Raw genomic sequence first — 21213 nt, 5'->3', positions numbered from 1 at the left:
CAACAAAATGGAAATTACATTTTGCTCCGTGACAGACACTCCTGGCACTTGTCTGCGTTCCAGATGACCTGGTGACCTCACCGTACTCATCCTGAGTAGGAATCACATCCTCTCTGTCAAATCATCTTGCTCCCTCTTATGTCTCTCACCCGCCCCCGTTTCAAGAGGCGTGGCAGCACTGATGGGCCATGCTAACGAGTATTTTAGCTTACAGCTTTGTCACCTCCGAGATGTGCTCTGCAATAATCATAACACGTGTGCAATTATAGGACCCTCACCGAACTAGGCCAGATATTTATCTAAATGTCTGAATCGTTGCTGGCCTATAGATTTATCATTATTATACACACATCTACTCAGGCATCTCCCCAGCAACTCATCTACTCATTTCTTTATCGTGAGCTAATTAACAGGAGGTAGAAAAACTGAAGTTTGGAAAAAGATGTTAAAAAATCGTTATGCTGTATGACGATGAGAAGGCCATGGGGTAGTTCAGAACACAATGGAAGGAAAGAGCTCAGCAATTCTCCAAATTTACTGACAGTGAAAATATGCGAGTAGAGGCTTCATTAAGGTACACTATGAAGGATTTCCTTAGAAATGTTCAGTTTCTTAGGAGGCCAGGGTTACTAGAATGTTAATTCTATCCTTGTGATTTAGGGTGTCTTAAGTTGTAACTTTTCACCGGGAGTGGCTGATTTAGCCTCTTGAAACGGAGCCAGCGGATAAAACCCGTCCTGTGCCGGCTTCTCCTGAGGCTGTGGGGTTCCTCCCTTCTGTGCCAGACCACGAGGGGAGATAGTGCGGGTAGCTGGGGAAGGCAGAGCTGCTATCGGCGGGGCCAGGCGAGGCCTTGCTGGCCATGGCCTCGGAAGCGCCCGGGGAGCGGCTGCGCGAGGAGGCCAGGTGCCCCGTGTGCCTGGATTTCCTGCAGGACCCGGTCAGCGTGGACTGTGGCCATAGCTTCTGCCTCAGGTGCATCTCCGAGTTCTGCGAGAAGTCCGACAGCACGCAGGGCGGCCTCTATGCCTGTCCGCAGTGCCGGGGGCCCTTTGGGGTGGAGAGCTTCCGGCCCAACAGGCAGCTGGCCAGTCTGGTGGACAGCGTGCGGCAGCTGGGGCTGGGCGCCGGGCCCGCCGGGGCGCGTCATTGCCTGCGGCACGGCGAGGAGCTGAGCTCCTTCTGCGAGGAGGACCAGGTGGCGCTGTGCTGGATCTGTGACACCACCCCTGAGCATAGGAGCCACCGCACGGCGCCGCTGCAGGAGGCCGCCAGGGGCTACCAGGTGAGATCCGCTGCGTGCACTCCGAGGGGCACACGTGGAGGTCGCTGATTCGGGGTCTGGAAATGCTGCTTTAGCAGAGGAGCAGGCTGAGCCAGAGGTGTTAGTGCCTTGACCAGCGACAGAACCAAACGATACCACCTGATCTGAATGGCTCTGCCCCCTTCTCACCCCTCTCCCTCACAGCTCACATTCAGGTTGAGGTCTCCTTGACTTTGCTCCCCGGTAACACGCCCTTTGGGACCCCTGTTCAGAAGCCCAAACATACTCACTATTTTAGACTGTTCCCCTCTCCCGTGAAGCCTTCCCTGGTCCTTTAATTTCGTGCTGGTCTCATTTTTCCTGCTGCTGCTGTTCTGGGTCCCACAGCTAGAGCTCTGGTGTGGAGAGCTGTGTTGTCCAAGTGGTTCTTGGTTACAGGAGTACATTTTTTATAGTAAACGCTTCCTAATAACTACCATTTGTATAATAGCTTGCTTTTGCATAGTGCTCATCTCTACCTTAATATTGTTACCAAAACAACCCTGGGTTTGAGCATTTGTTAAGAACAGCGTTGCAGCAGGCTCATGACTCTGATCACGTTTAAAGCCTTTCAATGCATGTGTACCCTGAAGTAGGAATCCAGTAGCTAAGTGCACAGGCCAGTTGTTTATTCAACAAATGTTTGGGAACTTATGATGTGAGCATCTTCAATGAAGACGTGCCTAGTACTGGAGTATTTGGCCCCCAAAAGTAACTTTGGTGAAACTCTATAAATAGAATTCTCCCTACTGGTGCTCTTCAAAAATTCTTGGGCATATTCTGAACACATTTAAATTCCCAACATCTGGAACAGCTATTAGCACAAAGAAGGCCAAAGTCATGTTTAATCCACTGATGTGTTTAACTAAAGTACTATCACAGTGAAATTAACTGCAAATACATATTTACTTTCTTAAAATTTTTATTTTTATTTTTTAACTTTGATTGTTTTAAATCAGGGTTTGGGATATTTTCCGCCTCAACGGAGGCGGTAGGTTCCTCTGGACCTACCTGAAAACATCTCTCAGTTTTACTTCTCGGTTTTAGCTGTCATCTACAAAACTCAGGTGCTAGCTATTTTCTAGCTAGACTTTTGCAGTATGTTCCTGCTTTCTTTTTATCCAGAAAGTACCATAGAGATACACTAACATGGCTAGTGTAATATTTTTAGAGAATTTCTCTGTATTTCAGTAGCCCTTCAATTAAATACCAAATAACTATCTTCTAAACTCCTTAGCCTGTCCAGTCAAGACTTTCTGGGGCCCTGTTCTGTTTCTACAGCTCTTGTCTTAACCAACCATGAGATCCAGCAAAACTAGCTTAATCACTGTTGTCCCCAAACAGGCCATAGCTTTCTCACCTCCTCCCTTTTGCTCACAGTTTCTTTCCTCTGAGGGAACTTCTCTCTGTCCATAAGTGTCAAAGTGTTTTATTCCTTGCAAACACTAAAGCAAATGCCACTTCCCTTATTGTGCCAAATGCTCCCATGAATTCTACTGCTATTTTATATGCATTGCATTATAATATCTCTTTTTAAAAATAATTGGTGTGTGGGACTTATTGAATGATTTTGACAAGAGTTTTTGTTTTTTTTCTACTTTTTCTGAGAGTTATTGAATGACTCTGGATACAGTTTAAAAATGTGTATGTGTATCTTTGCATGTGTTCTCTGTAAATAATATATGTGTTTACCTCTAGCAGGGGTCCTGAGGTTGAAAGGAGATTTAGTTTCCATTAAATTTATTTTTTACCTCATGTAAGATTTACAACATTCTATATTTCTTTTTCATTTAATAAGTACTAACCTACAAGGTTTATTCTGGCCAAATAATAATAAACACTTTTCTGATTATAAAGTAATAAATAATTTTAAAAAGTTGAAATATACAGATGTAAAGAATAACGTCGCTTTTCAACCAAGCACTAGTAGATGAGGTTTCATCTATTGAACATCTTCATTGATCTCTTCCTAGTTTTTTTATATTCATTACAAGCACTTTTTTTTTCAAAATTGGTGTCACATTACATAAAATGTACTTATTTTAATTGACTTATATAATGGTGAGCATTTCTTGTTATTAACTATTCTGCAATACTTTATTTTAATTCCATCCTGTTAATAGAAAATAAATTTTTCTTACTCGCCTATTTTTGCCATTTTAGTTACTTTATAGTTTTACTATTTTAAATAATGCTGCAATGAATATATTTTTAGATGTCTTTGATTATATCTAGTATTAACATTTAAAAATATATTTATGTTTAACTTAATTATTAATGAGGTTGAACATTTTTATATGCTTACTAGGACCTGTTTTAGTTGATCTTTGCATTTCCTGACACCCCTGGTTGATGTTAGGTACTGAATGAGGGCATCTATAGTGGTTTTAGCATATCTTCCCAAACAGGTAAAGCTCCAGATGGCCCTGGAACATGTGAGGAAGGAGATGGAGGAGGCCTTGACTCAGGAGGCCAATGAGGGGAGGAAAACTGTCGTTTGGAAGGTAAGAGAATATTGGGGCTTCAGAAGGCTTGCCTGTCTGAAGGACCCAACTTTGGGTCATTAAATCATTCTCCAGTCATCTTCCCTGCTCCAAACTTTTGTTCTATCTACATAGAGCAGAGCATGCAAACTTAACCACTATGCCACCTGGCCAGCTCCCCAAGTCAACTGTTTTTAATCCTTACTTGATTTATAAAATCAGAAACTCCATATCCAAGATCTTGGTTGTTGCATTTTTTAAAACCTCCACTAATTATTCTGAAGTTGAGATGATGCTAAGATTCCTGCGATAAGCCAAATAAACTTGCGTGATCTTTGCTATTGAGAATGTATTCATGTGAACCATATGCAGTAAGCATGGGTTTAATAGAATGAACTCTAAATTCTACAAAAACTCTTCTCCTTTCTATATCTGTAGATATAATTGTAGTACTCAAAAGGGTGATGTAAGAGAAAGATGAATTGCAACCAAACCCCTTCTCACCACACCATCCCTCATGCCCCAAATATAACTGCACTCTTTTTCAGTGACTGAGTTATTAGCCCCAATCCTCAATAGCCCAGCCTCTAACATGGAGGAGAAATTAGAGATAGGTAATTGGAGGAAGGAAGTGAATCTTTTGGGATTCATAAACCATTATTAAAATTTTTTTAAAGGTGATAGCTTGTGCCCTTTAATCAAACCAAGATGTTATAATGTTTAACAATGGGCCAGGGAATCCAAAATGTGGAGATACTGTGGGAGAATAATTTGCCTCTTATACTCAGTTTAAAGCTAGTTTTCTTCATACCAGTCTCAGGAGAATAAAATTTACATATAATAATGCTGTATTAACGTATGTTCCTTAGGTCTATTCAAAAATTGTAGATGTGAGATTTGGGTAGAAATCAGAATTAATTCCCTGAAGTTAACTCTGCAATAAGTGGCCTGAGGATCACTTAGTTATTTCTTGGCTCTGCGGTGAATATTAGCCTTACGGTTTCACGATTACTGTATTACTAAGGAATGTTCATGTTTTCTAATCTCTAAGCCTTTTCTTATTCACATTTCCAAATCCAGGTCTCTCTAAACTAAAACTTGAATATAAAAGTGCCTTGACCCCAAGTCCATGCCAAAATCAGAACCCAAACCCAGCAGTCTTTCTCAAACTCTTCTCTACCAGGCCGCTTCTCATGGGTGGCCACTGGTTTCTGCATGTTGTTAAAATGCATCCAATCAGTTTACAGAGTTATGGAGCTGAGATCACTGGGGACATTGCCTTCTCCAGCTTCACTCTCCCATACATAAAGACAGAAGCCAGACACTGTCCCCCTATCACTGATGATTTGATCCACCTTGTCACTCCAGGAGAAAGTGGAAATGCAGAGGCAGCGCTTCAGGTTGGAGTTTGAGAAGTATCGAGGCTTCCTGGCCCAGGAGGAGCTACTGCAGCTGAGGCGGCTGGAGGAGGAAGAGCGAGCCACCCTGCAGAGACTGCGGGAGAGCAAGAGCCGGCTAGTCCAGCAGAGCAGGGCCCTGAAGGATCTGGCTGAGGAGCTGGAGGAGAGGTGCCAGCGCCCAGCCCTGGGTCTGCTGGAGGTGAGGCTGGGTGCCTAGGGGGAAGAGAGGGGTGGATGTGAGACCAAGGGGACAGACAGCGGCTTTCAGAGAAAAAAGAGTTAGACATTTATGCTCTTTAGGAAAAGGGTACCCTAAAACTTATTTGGAAGGCATCTTAATTCTAAATCCTAGCATCAGAATCAGAAGGAACCCTAGAGAATCATATAAAATAGTTCATACTGAAAACAAAAACCTAAATATTTTTAAAAGTTAATCTGATGATTTACATAAGACTAAACAGAAAAAGGACAACCTGCACTATGTTGGCTGAAAAACACTTCTTGAAACTTCACAGTCAATCTGTAAATGACTATATTGCTATATTGAGTGATGGCCAATCTGAAAAGTCTTTGGTTACCTGTTTCAGTCAATAGCCAAGCATATGAATAATGTTTTAAATGGTCTAGCTTGAAATTTTTATGTTAAATTTTAAGGCAAATGCTTAATTTCCTAGCCCATATTGCATGCCTATTCCAGGCACAGTGGGAAGGAATTACATGGGCTCCATGCAGCTTGCTCACAATCTATTTGGGATTATAGAGCAGAGAAATAACAGAGAAAAGGGAATATTTGTTTTTAATTCTCCACGAAGGCATTAAAATTCCAAGTGAATTAGAAGAGTCATTGTTGATGGATGCATGTCATCGTGATAGAACCCACTACAATAGAAGTTTTCTGGGCACATTTTATTCTATCTCATCCCCAATGACCTGTTCAGGGGCTTCTGAACTAAGTAACTCATATCCTCATACAAGTACGGTGACTAATCAGCACTGGGCACATAGTGGGGGGTCATTAAATGAAGGAATTTACAAAGCATTTGTATTTAATTTGTCCCATTTTCTCTTCAATATATCTATACATAAGTAAAAAATTATTCTCATTATTGTTATTGTTATGCCCACTTCCTTGTGAGCAAACTAAGGGTCAGAAAGGAATTAATTTTCTAAATGTCAGACAGTAAATACACAGAGGAACTTCAGCATTTTCAATAATAACATTCATTATCTTATCTTACTATATCTCAAACACAATATTTAAAACAAACATTTATTATCACCAAATAAATGTTAAAAAGATTTATAAAATGAATCTTAGGGAGAATATATTCTTAAATAATTTACTTTCAGTTTTATACCTACCTTTTCATTTCTTCCCCAGTGCCGTGAGCTGCATTTAACCCTCAGTGGCCAGGACCAAGGCCTGCCATTCCCATAAAAAGTAAAATTGATCATTTCCTTGCTTTTTAAAAATTAATCTGACAGGAGGCTATTTTTAGAAGGAGAGAGGGAATGTAATGCAGGTGATTTAATAATCTACTTTGAGATAAAATGTTACTAGGTGTTAGTGACTTCCAGTTTTATCCACTTAGGTAACCTACTCACATGAGTCCATAGGTATGGTGTGTTGGTTCAGAGAGTGAGGAATTTGGGGTTTTCTTACAGAGACATTGAGAGTAACATTTTATGTCTGTACTTTTCACTGTTTCTCAAATTCTGCAGATATTTAGGATCTATTTTTACCCTAATTCTGTCTACTTGGTGCATCTATTTGGTGCATAATGTAACTCTTTATAAAATATCCAAATGTCAGAATTATCAATTCAGAAAATAGCTAAATTCATAGATATCCTAGGAATTAACCTAAACTTTGTGTAGTCTGATTCTATTCAATAGAGGCAAACTGATTCTATCATTTTAAATTCATGAGAAAATTCAACAACAGCCTACTTTTGGCTTTTGTTAGGAGAGATTCATGTTTCCTATAGCTTTATCTTAATAGTTAACAATTTCTAATAATTCCTCAACAGATGTTCGTGGTTTGTCCCCACTCTGTCAAAAGCAGTTCAGAGGTCTAACTCACACTTGCTTGTGTTTCCCTTTCACTTTCAGGGTGTGAGAGGAGCCTTGAACCGGTATGTTCGCTTTCTGAATCAGAGAAGGGGTTGGGAGAGGCCAAGGAAGTTGGTGGATAACCCTACTAAGAACTATTGATTCTATGCTCTTCTCAGAAGTAAAAGTGTTACAAGGTTGGAACCAGAGACCATCACCATGGAGCTGAAGACAATGTGTCGCATCCCTGGAATGAGGGAAATGTTGAGGAAGTTCCAAGGTAGGTTGCATCTTAGAGCTTGGGGAACTATAGTGCCTGGAATTTGGCTGTTATTGCAGTTTGTTACTATCCAGGCTGCAGCAACAAACAGAACCCAAAGTTTAGTGGCTAAAATCAGCAAAGGTTTATTTTGAGATCATGTTTTATTACTGGTTTGAGATCATGGTTTATTACTGGATTGTGGAAACTTGTGTTTCACATCATCTCACTATAGGACCCATGCAGACAGAGATCTACATCCTTCCTGTTGCTGATAGCCATGCAAAAGGGCAAGGTTGTGGTGAATCATGCACTGCTCCTAAAAGCATCCACACTGAAGTGGCCCACATGGCCTCCCTGAAGATTTTGTTGATAGAAGTGAGTCACATGGACATCAAAAACTATAAGGGGGAAGAGAGAGCTCTGTACCCAGAAGAAAGAGGATTGGGATATTTGCAGTCAGTCCTAAAGAATTTCAGAGTCACTGACATCCATATAAGCTACATTTGGTTAGAACAATGGGCTTGAAAGTATAGTTCATCTCTTATTAGCTGTGATATGAGTAACATTAGTTCCAATGAATCTCCATTTCCTTCTTTATAAAATGCTAAAAAAAGTACTGTTTGGAGGACTAAATGAAACATTTAAAAACAGAAAAAAATCATCAATATGAAAGCATTCTAGAGCATCAAATAAGAAGTTCAATTTATTTGTCAATTTGATCAGTTGCTTAAATTATAGAGTCAATAAAGCCAAAAATATTCAGTCAATTATTTTTATATAGGAATTACTGTAATGTCATAAATTAGTTTGTTTGGTTTGATTATGTTAGTCTTTAAAACAGTATATATTCAATATTTTTAATATTTCCTTTTTTAATTCAATTATACCAAGTAATGAAAACAGTGGCTAACAGTGGCTAAATAGTGATTTCACTACTTATAGGGAAACAGCTTTGTCCTATAATGAGAAAACCCATATTAACAGTCCTGTTCAACGGTTTAATCCATATTCTGATGAGCAGATGAATGTATACCGACTGCGTGAATTGTTGCAAGTCATTACACTCTCAGAATCAGGGTCCTCATTTTCCCATTTCTTTTTAGTGAATTAAATAATTAATTAATCAATTCAACAAAATTGTCTATTTTATGCCAGTCACTTTTCTAAGCATTGGAATATATCTTTGAACAACAACAAAAATCCTACAAATCCATAGCTTCATGTTGTAAATGTTTACTTAAATTATTCAAAATGCACAGAATGTTAAATGATACAGAATATTGAAAAAACAAAGTTTGGTAAAGGTGACCAGAAATTCTAGGGGTAGAACATCTAATTTTGAATTTGGTGATCAAGGAAGACCTCACCCAGTAGAGGATAACTTAGCAAATACCTCATGTGGAGGAGAGCATTCCAGGCAGCAGAAACAATGAGTGTCAAGGCCTGAGATGGAAGTATGAAAGATGTGTTCCGGGAGCTATGAAGAGGCCTGTGCGGCTACGGCAGAGTAAGAGAGGAAAGAATCAATAGCACAGGACCCCACCAGGATGCTTTACCTCTGAGTCAAATAGGAAATTAATGAAAAGTTGTATATAGAGGAATAGCATGATTAGATTAATGTTTTGTGAGGATCACTCTATATGCTTTATTGAGAACAATTTACAGATGGACAAGGTTTGAAGTGGGAAAAACAGTTAGGAGTCTTTGCAATAGTTCAGTCAGAGGTGATTGTAGTAGAACTGGAGGTGCTGAGAAATGGACAGAATCTTGGTATATTTTGAAGGTAGAGCTGGCAAGACTTGCTGTTGGACTAGATACGAGGTGTCAGAAAAAGGGAACAGTCACGAATGATTCCAAGGTTTAAATCTTCAGAATTGGCATAATGAAGTTGCCATTTACATTGACGGGTAAAGCTGTGAGATAGATGGCAGGGAGTTTGGTTTTGGACAAATCAATGTTGTGATGATTGTTAACTATCCAAATATTGATGTCAGGTAGGCAGATGAATTTACAAATACGGAGGTTCAGGAGAAAAGTCTAGGTGAGAGATATACATTTGGAATCAGTAAGCATATGAATGTAATTTAATTAAAGCAGTGAGCCAGCTAGCCCAAGAACAACACATTGGGAGTGAGTTGAGAAAGAAGGAAGAGGTTCCAGTCCTGAGACCAATGGTTTCTCCAATGTAGTGATAGAGGAGAAGAGAAAACAGCAAAGGAGACCAAGAAGGGGTGGCAAGTGGAAAGGGAAGGAAAGCATGATTATGTGAGTCTTTGGGAAAGAGAAGGGAGGACAAAGGGATTCTCCACAGTGTTGAGTGCTACAGAAAACCCATTTAAGATGAACTCTAATGACTGTCCATTCAGTGTGGCGGTCACTGGGAATATGGACATAAGCAGTTTGGTTAGGGTGTTATTCTATCATGGTGAGCAATTGAATTTAAGAGAGAAGGGGTAAGGAGAGGAATTGGAGATAGATCATATTAAAAACCATTTCACAGATTTCTTATAAATGGAATAAAGAAGTGTGCTAGAGTGGGAATGATGTGTAAAGACAAAACATATGTTAAATAGACCTAACACAATTCCATGGAGACCTACCTTTCAATCTCTGTTATTTACAATTTATAGAGTTTGGGGAAATCTCATAAACTCGACTCTGAGTCTCCTCCCCTACAATGTGGGGATGAGAACGGACACCTTGAGGGTGGTTACATGGGTTAGCATAGATGAAGTACTACTTATGTGACCTGCCCAGGTTTGAGTATCAGTAAAAGATCACTAGAAGTGGTTTAGAGACAAATAAGAATAGTAATCATAGTAGTAGTATTTGTTATTATGATATTAAAAGTAAAACTATATTAATGAAATTTACTGTTTTTGCATGTTTATAAAGACACTGAATATTTTACATCCTCCCTTCTTCGCTGAGGAGATTTCATATCTAGATGTATTTATTAGTGATGTGTACAAATAACATTTCACGTCACTCTCACTGGGACTCGCAGTATCAGTATTAGGTTTATACTGCTGTGTAACAAATTACCACAGACTTAGCTACTTAATACCACGTCCATTTGTTAGCTCACAGTTCTGCAGGTCAGACATCTGGGTGGGATTAGCTGGCTCCTCTGCTTAGAGTTTCACAAGATCAAAATCTAAGTGTTGGCCAGGCTGGGCTTCTCTGAAGGGTCTGGAGAAGAATCCACTTCCAAGCTTATTCAGTTTGTTGGCATAATCCAGTTCCTTGCAGTTGTAGGACTGAAATCCCCATTTCCTTGCTGGCTATCAATTGGAGTCACTCGCCTTTTTCCTCATGTGGCTTTTCCACCTTCAAAGCCAGAAATGACACCTCAAATCTGTGTCTCTATGACTTTGCCTTCTGCCACCAGCCCAATAGACAGATAAACCTTTATGATTTTTAAAGGCCTCATGGCATTAGATTAGACCCACCCAGGTAATCTCTCTCTTGTCACATATATAACATAATCATGAGAGTAACTCCATGGTCTGAAGGTCATAGAGTCTACCTTAGGATTCTGCCTACCACAGTAACATAGCTTTGAAAGTGGCAGATTTCATATCAATGAAACTTTCATATAGGTTTTGAGAAGAAAAAAATATACATCCCAAGAGAGTTGTAAATTTTATTTTTAAATGCGGAAGATCTTCCTAAGAGCACCCAAGTGCTCTGGATGTAGATGAAAGGGATCTAAATGGTTATACACTTGGTTTGTCATGTTATCGATGGTTATGTTTTTCTTGGAGCAATAATGAATCCTGGATTAAGCAGAGGTAGCAGTGGAATACACTCGAACGTAATGAAGAATATACTCAGCTACCTGCAAGGTGAAATACTTATTTTGTTCTCCAGGAGTTATTAGAGAGAGAAAAATGAAGAACAGTGTATGACTATTCTCTTCAATGTCATGGCTTCCTAAGTTTTTACCAGTCTTTTCTGTCCTTTCACATGTCCCACAAAATTCTTTCCACAGTTGATGTAAAGCTGGACCCTGCCACGGCGCATCCTAGCCTCCTCTTGGCCGCTGACCTGCGCAGTGTGCAGGAAGGAGAACTGTGGAGGGTTGTCCCCAACAACCCTGAGCGATTTGACACATGGCCTTGTATCCTGGGTTTGCAGAACTTCTCATCAGGGAGGCATTACTGGGAAGTCGTGGTAGGAGAAAGAGCAGAGTGGGGTTTAGGTGTCTGTCAAGACACAGCGCCAAGAAAGGGGGAAACCACACCGTCTCCAGAGAATGGGGTCTGGGCCATGTGGCTGCTGAAAGGGAATGAATATATGGTCCTTGCCTCACCATCAGTACCTCTCCTCCACCTGGAACGGCCTCGCCGCATTGGGGTTTTCTTGGACTATGAAGCAGGTGAAATCTCCTTTTACAATGTCACAAATGGGTCTCACATCTACATGTTCAACCAACTGTTCTCTGGTCCTCTCAGGCCTTATTTTTTCATCTGTGACATGACTCCTCTTATCTTGCCACCTATAACAGAAGCGGAGTCAGGAGATTGGGCATCCAGGTGTCTTCTTGACCCTGCTTCTAATGTCAGAGATGATCATTCCTAAAATTCTGTTCCTGAGAATTTTAAGCCTAACAAACGTTCCTGGAGTGGTGTGGAGGATACAGATATACTAAGCTTCAGCAAATATGCCCATTTAGATCAGCACTTTAATCTTTATTTTTATAGAAATTTTCCCATAGGGACAAAACAGAAGATATGAAAGTTTTGCATTTGGAGGAGCATTGTGGAGCAAAATAATTTTAGAAATGGAGCAATCTCATCACTCCTTTTCCAGATGACTCCATACATTCTCTCTCTCTTTTTTTTTTATTGTTTTTGCTGCTTTATTAGTTATTCTGGGCATCAAGGGGATATAACTGGGGTTGGAATGCCACCAAAACCAAGGAAACTTTCTCTTGATCACAATCTCTCAGGGACTATCTGAGATTATTAGATCTTCTCCCTTCTCAAGTCCATTTCTTTTCTCTATCTCTACTTTTTTTTTGTGAGGAAGATCAGCCCTGAGCTAACATCTGATGCCAATCCTCCTCTTTTTTGCTGAGAAAGATTGGCCCTGGGCTAACATCCATACTTATCTTCCTCCACTTTATATGGGATGCCACCACAACGTGGCTTGATGAGCAGTGTGTAGGTCCATGCCTGGGATCCAAACCTGTGAACCCTGGGCCGCCGAAGCGCAGCACACGTACTTCACCGTTGCGGCACCAGGCCAGCCCCTATCTCTATTTTTTGAACTGAGTTCTTTACACTTCTTTAAATACAGGACAGAAAGTGATCATATTAAAATGGAGCACCAAGTTCACATGTACATGGGAAGCTTACCAACTGGAATTTGGATACTATTTATTCTTTAGAGTAAAGATAATTTGATGTTGATGGCTTGATTTGTATAATTTCTTTCCTAATTTTTGTGGCTGAGGGTGAGAAGAACCTAATAGTAACATGGCCTCAGGACGCCCAAGTGTGCCGTGTGTGTGTGTGCCGTGTGTGTGTGTGTGTGTGTGTGTGTGTTTTGTGGGGAATGGGCAGTTCTCAGAGCAGGGGTACCTGAACTCATATATTCTAAAATGTGACCCTTAAACGACAGATGCTAGAATGTTAACCAACACATGGAAATAAGGAGGGGATCCATTTCTATTCACAGGATTCCTTGAAAACAAAATTAATCAGGTGCAAGGAACAATATGTGAACAAGGGCCTCCGTGTGTCTTAAAATTTCAGCTGTAGCAGGGAGGCTGCCTCTTTTATTAATATTCTCTGACACCATCTCTCATACTCCCTCTTGCTCATTCCCCTCATCATACTGGCTACATTTTGAGACTTTATATCTGAAACAAGCACCTTCCCCAGGGCCTTTGCACTGGCACTTTCCCCTGCAGGGCACACACTTTGCCAGATAACCCCTCCACACACTTTCTTGATGAGTCTTTCTCCAAATGAATAGACCTTATATTAAAGATTTTTATACATTAATTATAATTTCTCCTTCCTTTTAATATCCTTTCATTCCGAGTATTCCATATATTAAGAATTCAAAATGGCAATTCTTGAAGTGGCTCAGAACAGTCCAATATTGTTCCAGCATCAAATCCATAATTCTGTTTCTCCTCCTCATTTTCCTTTTCTCTCATTCTCTCTCTCTCTGCCTCTGTGTCTTTTGCTTTGTCTCTGTTTCTCCCTTTCTCTCTTTCTTGATCCTTACTTTTTTATTTATTTATTTTTTTGCTTTATACCTCTTATTGTTTAACCTTCCTTTTTTCTTCTAGATTAATATACAGTCATGCACCACATAATGATGTTTCAGTCAACAGTGGACTGCATATACAATGGTGGTCCCATAAGATTAGTACTATATAGCCTAGATGTGTAGTAGGCTATACCATCTAGGTTTGGGTAAGTACACTCTATGATGTTTGCATACTGATAAAATTGCCTAACAATACATTTCTCAGAACATATCCTCATCAAGTGGTGCGTGACTATATTCAGAATCATTCCTTTATATATTTACAATTCCTATGACTATATTCAATTACTTTTTAAATCCTTTTTGGTCTGGGACCGATTTTTGAGGATCATGAAATTCATTCCTCTGAATCTAATATCACTGATTTTTACACCATACGCCTCTGGGATTGCAACTTTTTCCTTTATCTTTGGATACATTTTTTAAATAACTTTATTTATTTATTTATTTTCCCCCCAAAGCCCCAGTAGATAGTTGTATGTCATAGCTGCACATCCTTCTAGTTGCTGTATGTGGGATGCGGCCTCAGCATGGCCGGAGAAGCTGTGTGTTGGTGCGCGCCCAGGGTCCGAACCCAGGCCGCCAGCAGCGGAGCATGTGCACTTAACCGCTAAGCCATGGGGCCAGCCCTGGATACATTTTTTAGAGTAGAAATTTCTCAGAATTCTGATTCAACTAGTTCTTTGACCTAGCCATTTACTAGTTGTAAGACTTCAAACAAATAACCTCTCTCTCTGTCAACCTCAGCTAATTAATATGGTTCCTGTAAGCGGAACAAGAATATTGACCTCACAAACATTGTAAATAAGATAGTAAATATTTAAGGTAATGATTGATATTATTGGTTTAAATTCAACTTTGCTACTTAGATACAATATAAAAATGATGATGATGAAACAATAATAATATTTGACTTATTTTTAAAGTGTATTCTGTACATTCCCAACAAAATTTTTGTCATTGAAGGCTAACTTCACTGCCATCTTTCTGTGTATCTGTGTCTAATAAATAACTGCTAACCAGATGCTAAAACACTTAAATGCTAAACAATTATTAATTAATTGCAAATTTAGTTAACATTATGCTGCTAATAATCTGTCAAAACTTTGATCCTCCTCTTTAACTCTACCTTAAATTTTAAGGTGTTTTTCTCTTCCAGGGTGATTTCTTTGACTGAAATCTTTCATTTACTTTTCAATAATATTATTGGCTTAGCTTCCTTTTTAAATTTTTAAACATTTTTCTTTTGAGACTTGGCATTTGGAAGAGCATTATGGAGTATAATAATTTTAGAAATGGGGCAATCTCATCAAACTCTAGTTCCAGATGGCTCTACATACCTTATTGATGAGTCCTTGTATTAAACAAAGATTTCTATACATTCATGTTTGATACATTTATGTTTGATTACAAGCAAACAATTCCCCTCTCCATCTCTCATGTGCAGAGGTAATAATACCTATCTTTACATCCCTCTTGTTGATATTCTACAGACCATTCACACCCTAGGCCTCTTCCATGCATGATCTGAGTAGGGAAGAAGTTCATGCTCTGGGTCTCAGCCCATACCTCCCCATCATTAGGGGTTCAACAGGGGCTGGAAACTTAGTGTAACACCTGAGTGTTTGTGCCACTGTAAAGCCAACACTCTGTGATGGGAGTCATGACAGAGAACATACACTCAGAGCAGCAGAGCCCCTTCCCCATGGGGATCAGGAGGGGCAGAATCACTGGTCTGAAAGCATGCCTCCTCTGAGAGCTCCACCCACTTACTGGAACAAGGAAGCCTAGTGGGTAGAAGGAGACCACCATACCAGCCCAGGCTTTCTACCCTCTTCAAGGAGTGAACAGGGAGTCCCAAGAATGCCCCCTCCCGACCTCAAAAGCTAACATCCTGGTCTCCACTGTCTCTTTTGAATTCAGTCATCTCATTGTGCATTTTATAATGACTTATGTCAGTCATTAAAACAAACTTAAGTCTTTCTTCATCCTTTGCATTCCAAGATTCACAAACCTTTGTGCATCTCCTATTATGACCCCTTCTCCTTCCCTTCCCAATTCCTAAGAGGTTTCAACTGTTCACTCTGGAATTCTGGCTCATTACCAGAAAAATCCTGTAAATCCACAACTATTTCCTAACCTTCCCTTTACTTTCTTTCCCATCCTTTCTCTTGAATGCCAGACTTCTATATTCAACTGTCCACTTGACATCAAGATATACATTTTAAACTCAACATACCTAAAATTAACCCTAAATTTTTCCCTAACCAACATACACACACACACACACACACACACACACACACACACACACACACACTCATGCATACGGGCTTCTCCATCTCAGTGGATAGCAACTCTATTCTTTCAGTTGCTCAGGTCAAGAGCTTCTTGGTTTCACCAGCCCGCATCCAGTCCATCAGCAAACTCTTGTCCCTGCTGTCTACCCATAGTTCAATCAGCCCTAACTACTCTGCTGCTATAACCCCAGTTGGAACTTCCATCATCTCCCTTTGGATTACTATATTAATTTCTTAATAATAATCTTGTCTGTACTCCAGCCTCTCCCATGTCCATTCTCAGTGCAGCAGCTGGACTGATCCTTTTAGCAATGGTAATACCATTGCAATGACCTCTCATTCAACCTAGTGTTGAAGCCAAAATCTTTACAATGAACCCTCAGACCCTAGAGGATGTGAACACCAATCCCTTCTCTGATTCTGTCTCCGTTTTTTACTTGTCTTTTCATCCTGCTTCCTCTACCCTGGCCTCCCAGCCAGGTACTTCCCACGATCTGTCTTTTCTCTCAGCTCTGCCCTGTGTCTGCAATTCCCCTTCTCTAGATGTCTTCTTTACTCATTCCCTTTCCTCCTTTAAGCCTGTTCAAATTCAGCTTCTCAGTGAGGACTATATAGCCCTACATATCCCAGATTCCACTCAGAACCCACCCTCCCAATCCCCTTCACAAGGTCAATGGAGGCTCTTTTTTCCAATATAGTATTTATCAAATATAATGTGTTAATTAATAATAAATCTAATGTGCTATATTGTTATTTATTATTTATTTTGTTTTTTTGCTTTTGCCTTTTCTTGGTAGATGTAAGCACCCTCTGGGGAGGGATTTTTGTCTATCGATAACAATATGTTTGACATATCCCAAGCACCTCGAACACTGGTTTGTACGTGGTTATCACTCAGCGCATATTTGTTGAATGAATAAATGATTGACTTTCTGGGGGGAAGAATTAAATGATGGATGTGAAAGTGTTTGTGAAATGTAATACATTATAGTGGTATTGTTATTATTATTTATAACTAGACAATCATGACCAATAAAGTTGAATGTCAAGTGCCAAATGAGTGAAATCAATTTTTAAGTATAGAGAAAATATAGAAGGCTAAGTTTGTAGAGGTGATGGATTCCAATGACATGATGACTCGCTGTGCCCAGGTGTAGTCTCATTGGGCCTCCTATAGCTGTGATTCCCTATGACATCACAATAACACCTCTAATTCATGCATTGCCTTGTACTCATTCCATACACCATTTCTCAAAATGTCATACTCGCCAGGAATTTGAGGAATGTTATGCAAAATTATATGGACTGAAACCTTTTTTTTTAAATTGACTCTTTTGTGCTTTATGTCCTCCTCTTCATCTGAGTGGCACAGTAGAGCCACCTCTTTTCCCTTAGGTCTTGGGTCTGCTCTCTTACCCATCACATCCCTATTACCATGCATCCTTCTGTTATTATAGATTGGACTTTTTTCTAGCCCAAATCATTATAGTAACTAAAATCATGAAGAATGATTAAAAAGTCAGGCCCCAACACTAGATTCTAGTTTTCCTGAAGCTATAACTCTCCAGAGCTGTGACTACAGTTTAGCAGAATACTGGATGATTTATTCAAATGACTAATTTAATCATTTCTCTCATACACACACACCCCCATCAGGTGACTCCTTTGTCAAGTGAATTAACTAAATAAGCTAATTATTCTAGCATGTTGGGAAGGCCCTGAATGAAGGAAACTGGGAAGAGGGTGATATATGAGGCTGTTAGAGGGCAGGAAGTAAAATAGCTTCATCAGCAAGCAGAAGGAACTAAGCAAATTTAGAGTGGTGATTTCAGCTCTCAATGTCCCAAAGGGCAGAGAAATTGGGAACACTGGGATTTATTGAACTCATCTGCTCTCCAAGCACCGACCCCTCCATGCACATTTTTTGTGTGCTTCTGGGGCCCTCTGTGGATCTGCTTTTTCATTATACAGGGAAGAGGGAAGGATGGAGGTGGTTTGCATATGAGTAGAATATATATTCTACAAATCTACAAGTTCTACACATTCACCTATATGGAATATTGTCTTTACTCCCTGATTCTGTAACTATAACTATTCAAAAATACCCAAATAATCATTTTGACAAATTCCTTAGTCAATTGACTCTAAATAGTTTTATTTTTCTCTGATATTGTTTGGCTGATTGCAGGGACTTGATTGCTATTCATTTATTTACTTTATTATTATTTTTAAAATTTTCCGCCTTGTGGTGTCATTTTTGCCTCTGCAGAGCGTTAGAAATGTGGTTATATATACACAGTCTGATAAATCAGGGGTTCATGATGCTTGCTCAATTTCCCTCTAGTTAGTTTTTGAAACTAAATATAAATCTATGTATGCTGATATCTTCCTTCCAAATCCAAAAATAAAAATAAATGAAACAAAATAGTTTACCCTATTAGCTCCTTAGGTTAATAATAAACTTTGTATTAATTGATGCACATATGAAATTCTTCCACTATCTAGGAAAATGAGTTTCTTTTTCAGACATAGAATTCTTAGCAAAAAGAATGTGTCAAAATACTTTTTGCCCTATTTTCAGTAAATCTAGGACAAAAACAAAGCACAATGCTTTCTAGGTAGGATGGGACTGATTATGCCTCAATTGTTTCTTAGACAAAATAATTCTTGGGGACAGGGGAAGGGAGCACATGGCCATCAGTATTTATGTTTTTAGACAATGGATTGCGTCCCCAATTTTTCTTTTTTTTTTTTTTTTTTTTTTTTTTTATACGTATATAGACATATGTATTTTTACTTTTTATTTTGAAATAATTATAAACACACAAGAAGTTACAAAAATAGTACCGAGAAGTCCAGTGTACCCATCACCCAGCCACCCAGCCTCCCCCAAAGGGAACATCTGACATAACTGTAGTTCATTATCAATACCAGGAAGTTGCCATTGGTGCAGTAATGAGCTAGCCCACAGACGTTGCTCAGATTTCACCAGTTTTTACCTGTACTCATTATTTTTTTCTTAAAAAATTTTAGTGTTTTCTACATGTCTCTCCGAAATACTGTGAAAAAATTTTTTGTCTTAATTAACTTTGAGAGTAATGAATTTTCAAGATGGAAAGGATGATTTGGTTTCTCTGTTTTTCCGCAGTGAATCTGGACCTCGGAGCAGAAAGTACGCTTGCCTGGGTCTCTGGGGAGTCCTCGTGCTGCCTCAGGGCAGGCTGGTAAACTATCCAGGAATTACTACCTTCTCTGTTACTGTTTTTCTCGAGCATCTTACGAGTCTGACGAGGAAATATCCAATGAAGTCTCTTTTTTTTTTTCCAAAACTGAATAAACATCTCAATTTCCGCAAGCACAAGCCAGTGAAGAAAATACAGCTCGCTGACCACTGACTTAGGTCTCACCTGGAAAGTGCTCTGGGCGGGTTACATTTTAACCCCTGTGCTAACTGAGCAGCCTGCTATCTCCTCACGGGAGCTCGGGCCGATAACGGTCTCATTCCACAGCCCCAGAGACTGAGGAACAAAGGCTAACAGACCTGAGAAAAAGGTCAAATGAAGACATGAAAGGCACCTTCAGATTAATGAGAGCGTGTGTCCTGGGTGATACGCCCTGATAAACTAACAGAGTGAAAGCAATCTGTAAACTGACATCAAGGGCAAAGATAAACTTGCTAAGAACCCTTGCAACAATGAAGGCATACTTCGTTTGAACTCTTTTTTTTTTTTTTTTTTTTTTTTTTTACATTTTTATTGATATTTTAATGGTTTCTAACATTGTGAGATTTTGGGTTGTACATTTTTGTTTGTCCTTCACCCCATATATGACTCCCTTCACCCCTTGTGCCCATCCCCCACCCCCCACCCCCACTTCCCGGGTAACCACAGTCCAGTTTTCTCTGTCCATGTGTTTGTTTATATTCCACATATGAGTGAGATCATACAGTGTTTGTCTTTCTCTTTCTGGCTTATTTCACTTAACATAATACGCTCCAGGCCCATCCATGTTGTTGCAAATGGGACGATTTTGTCTTTTTTTATGGCTGAGTAGTATTCCATTGTATATATATACCACATTTTCTTAATCCAATCGTCAGTCGAGGGACACTTAGGTTGCTTCCACTTCTTGGCTATGGTGAATAATGCTGCAATGAACATAGGGGTGCATAAGCCTCTTTGGATTGTTGATTTCAGGTGCGTTGGATAGATTCCCAGTAGTGGGATGGCTGGATCATAGGGCATCTCTATTTTTAATTCTTTGAGGAATCTCCATACCGTTTTCCATAGAGGCTGCACCAATTTGCATTCCCACCAGCTGTGTATGAGGGTTCCTGTTTCTCCACATCCTCTCCAACATTTGTTGTTTTTTGTCTTGGTGATTATAGCCATTCTAACGGGCGTGAGGTGGTATCTTAGTGTTGTTTTGATTTGCATTTCCCTGATGATTAGTGATGTTGAGCATCTTTTCATGTGCCTATTGGCCATCTGTATATCTTCCTTGGAGAAGTGTCTGTTCATTTCCTCTGCCCATTTTTTGATCGGGTTGTTTGTTTTTTTGTTGTTCAATTGTGTGAGTTCTTTATATATTATGGAGATCAACCCCTTGTCAGATGTATGTTTTGCAAATATTCTCTCCCAGCTGGTTGGTTGTTTGTTCATCTTGATTCTGATTTCATTTGTCTTATAAAAGCTCTTTAGTCTGATAAAGTCCCACTTGTTTATTTTTTCTTTAGTTTCCCTAGTCTGGGTAGGCATGTCATCTGAAAAGATTCCTTTAAACCCAATGTCAAATAGTGTGTTGCCTATATTTTCTTCTATGAGTTTTATAGTTTCAGGTCTCACCTTCAGGTCTTTGATCCATTTTGAGTTAATTTTTGTGTATGGCGATAGCACATGGTCCACTTTCATTCTTTTGCATGTGGATGTCCAGTTTTCCCAACACCATTTATTGAAGAGACTTTCCTTTCTCCATTGCATGTCCTTAGCACCTTTGTCGAAAATTAGCTGTCCGTATATGTGTGGTTTTATTTCTGGGCTTTCAATTCTGTTCCATTGATCTGTGTGTCTGTTTTTGTACCAGTACCATGCTGTTTTGATTACTATTGCTTTGTAGTATGTTTTGA

At 39.6% G+C, this 21213-nt stretch overlaps 1 protein-coding gene and 1 pseudogene across 1 annotated transcript; both read left to right on the top strand.

Annotated features, from left to right (window-relative positions):
- The first annotated feature begins 862 nt into the window (after positions 1-862).
- On the top strand, positions 863-12084 carry LOC131418887 (E3 ubiquitin-protein ligase TRIM58-like). Its single transcript, XM_058563470.1, has 6 exons — positions 863-1285; positions 3712-3807; positions 5155-5385; positions 7299-7321; positions 7418-7518; positions 11495-12084. The coding sequence occupies exons 1-6, from the start codon at positions 863-865 to the stop codon at positions 12082-12084; spliced, it is 1464 nt and encodes a 487-aa protein (XP_058419453.1).
- Positions 12085-19186: 7102 nt separating this feature from the next.
- LOC131418858 (olfactory receptor 2W3-like) overlaps positions 19187-21213 on the top strand; it is a 98644-nt pseudogene continuing 96617 nt past the window's right edge.

The sequence above is a fragment of the Diceros bicornis genome, chromosome 20, assembly GCF_020826845.1.
Source record: "Diceros bicornis minor isolate mBicDic1 chromosome 20, mDicBic1.mat.cur, whole genome shotgun sequence".
Classification (NCBI taxonomy): domain Eukaryota; kingdom Metazoa; phylum Chordata; class Mammalia; order Perissodactyla; family Rhinocerotidae; genus Diceros; species Diceros bicornis.
The sequence above is the reverse complement of the archived record's forward strand: the minus strand, read 5'-3'. Positions and strand labels throughout refer to the sequence as shown.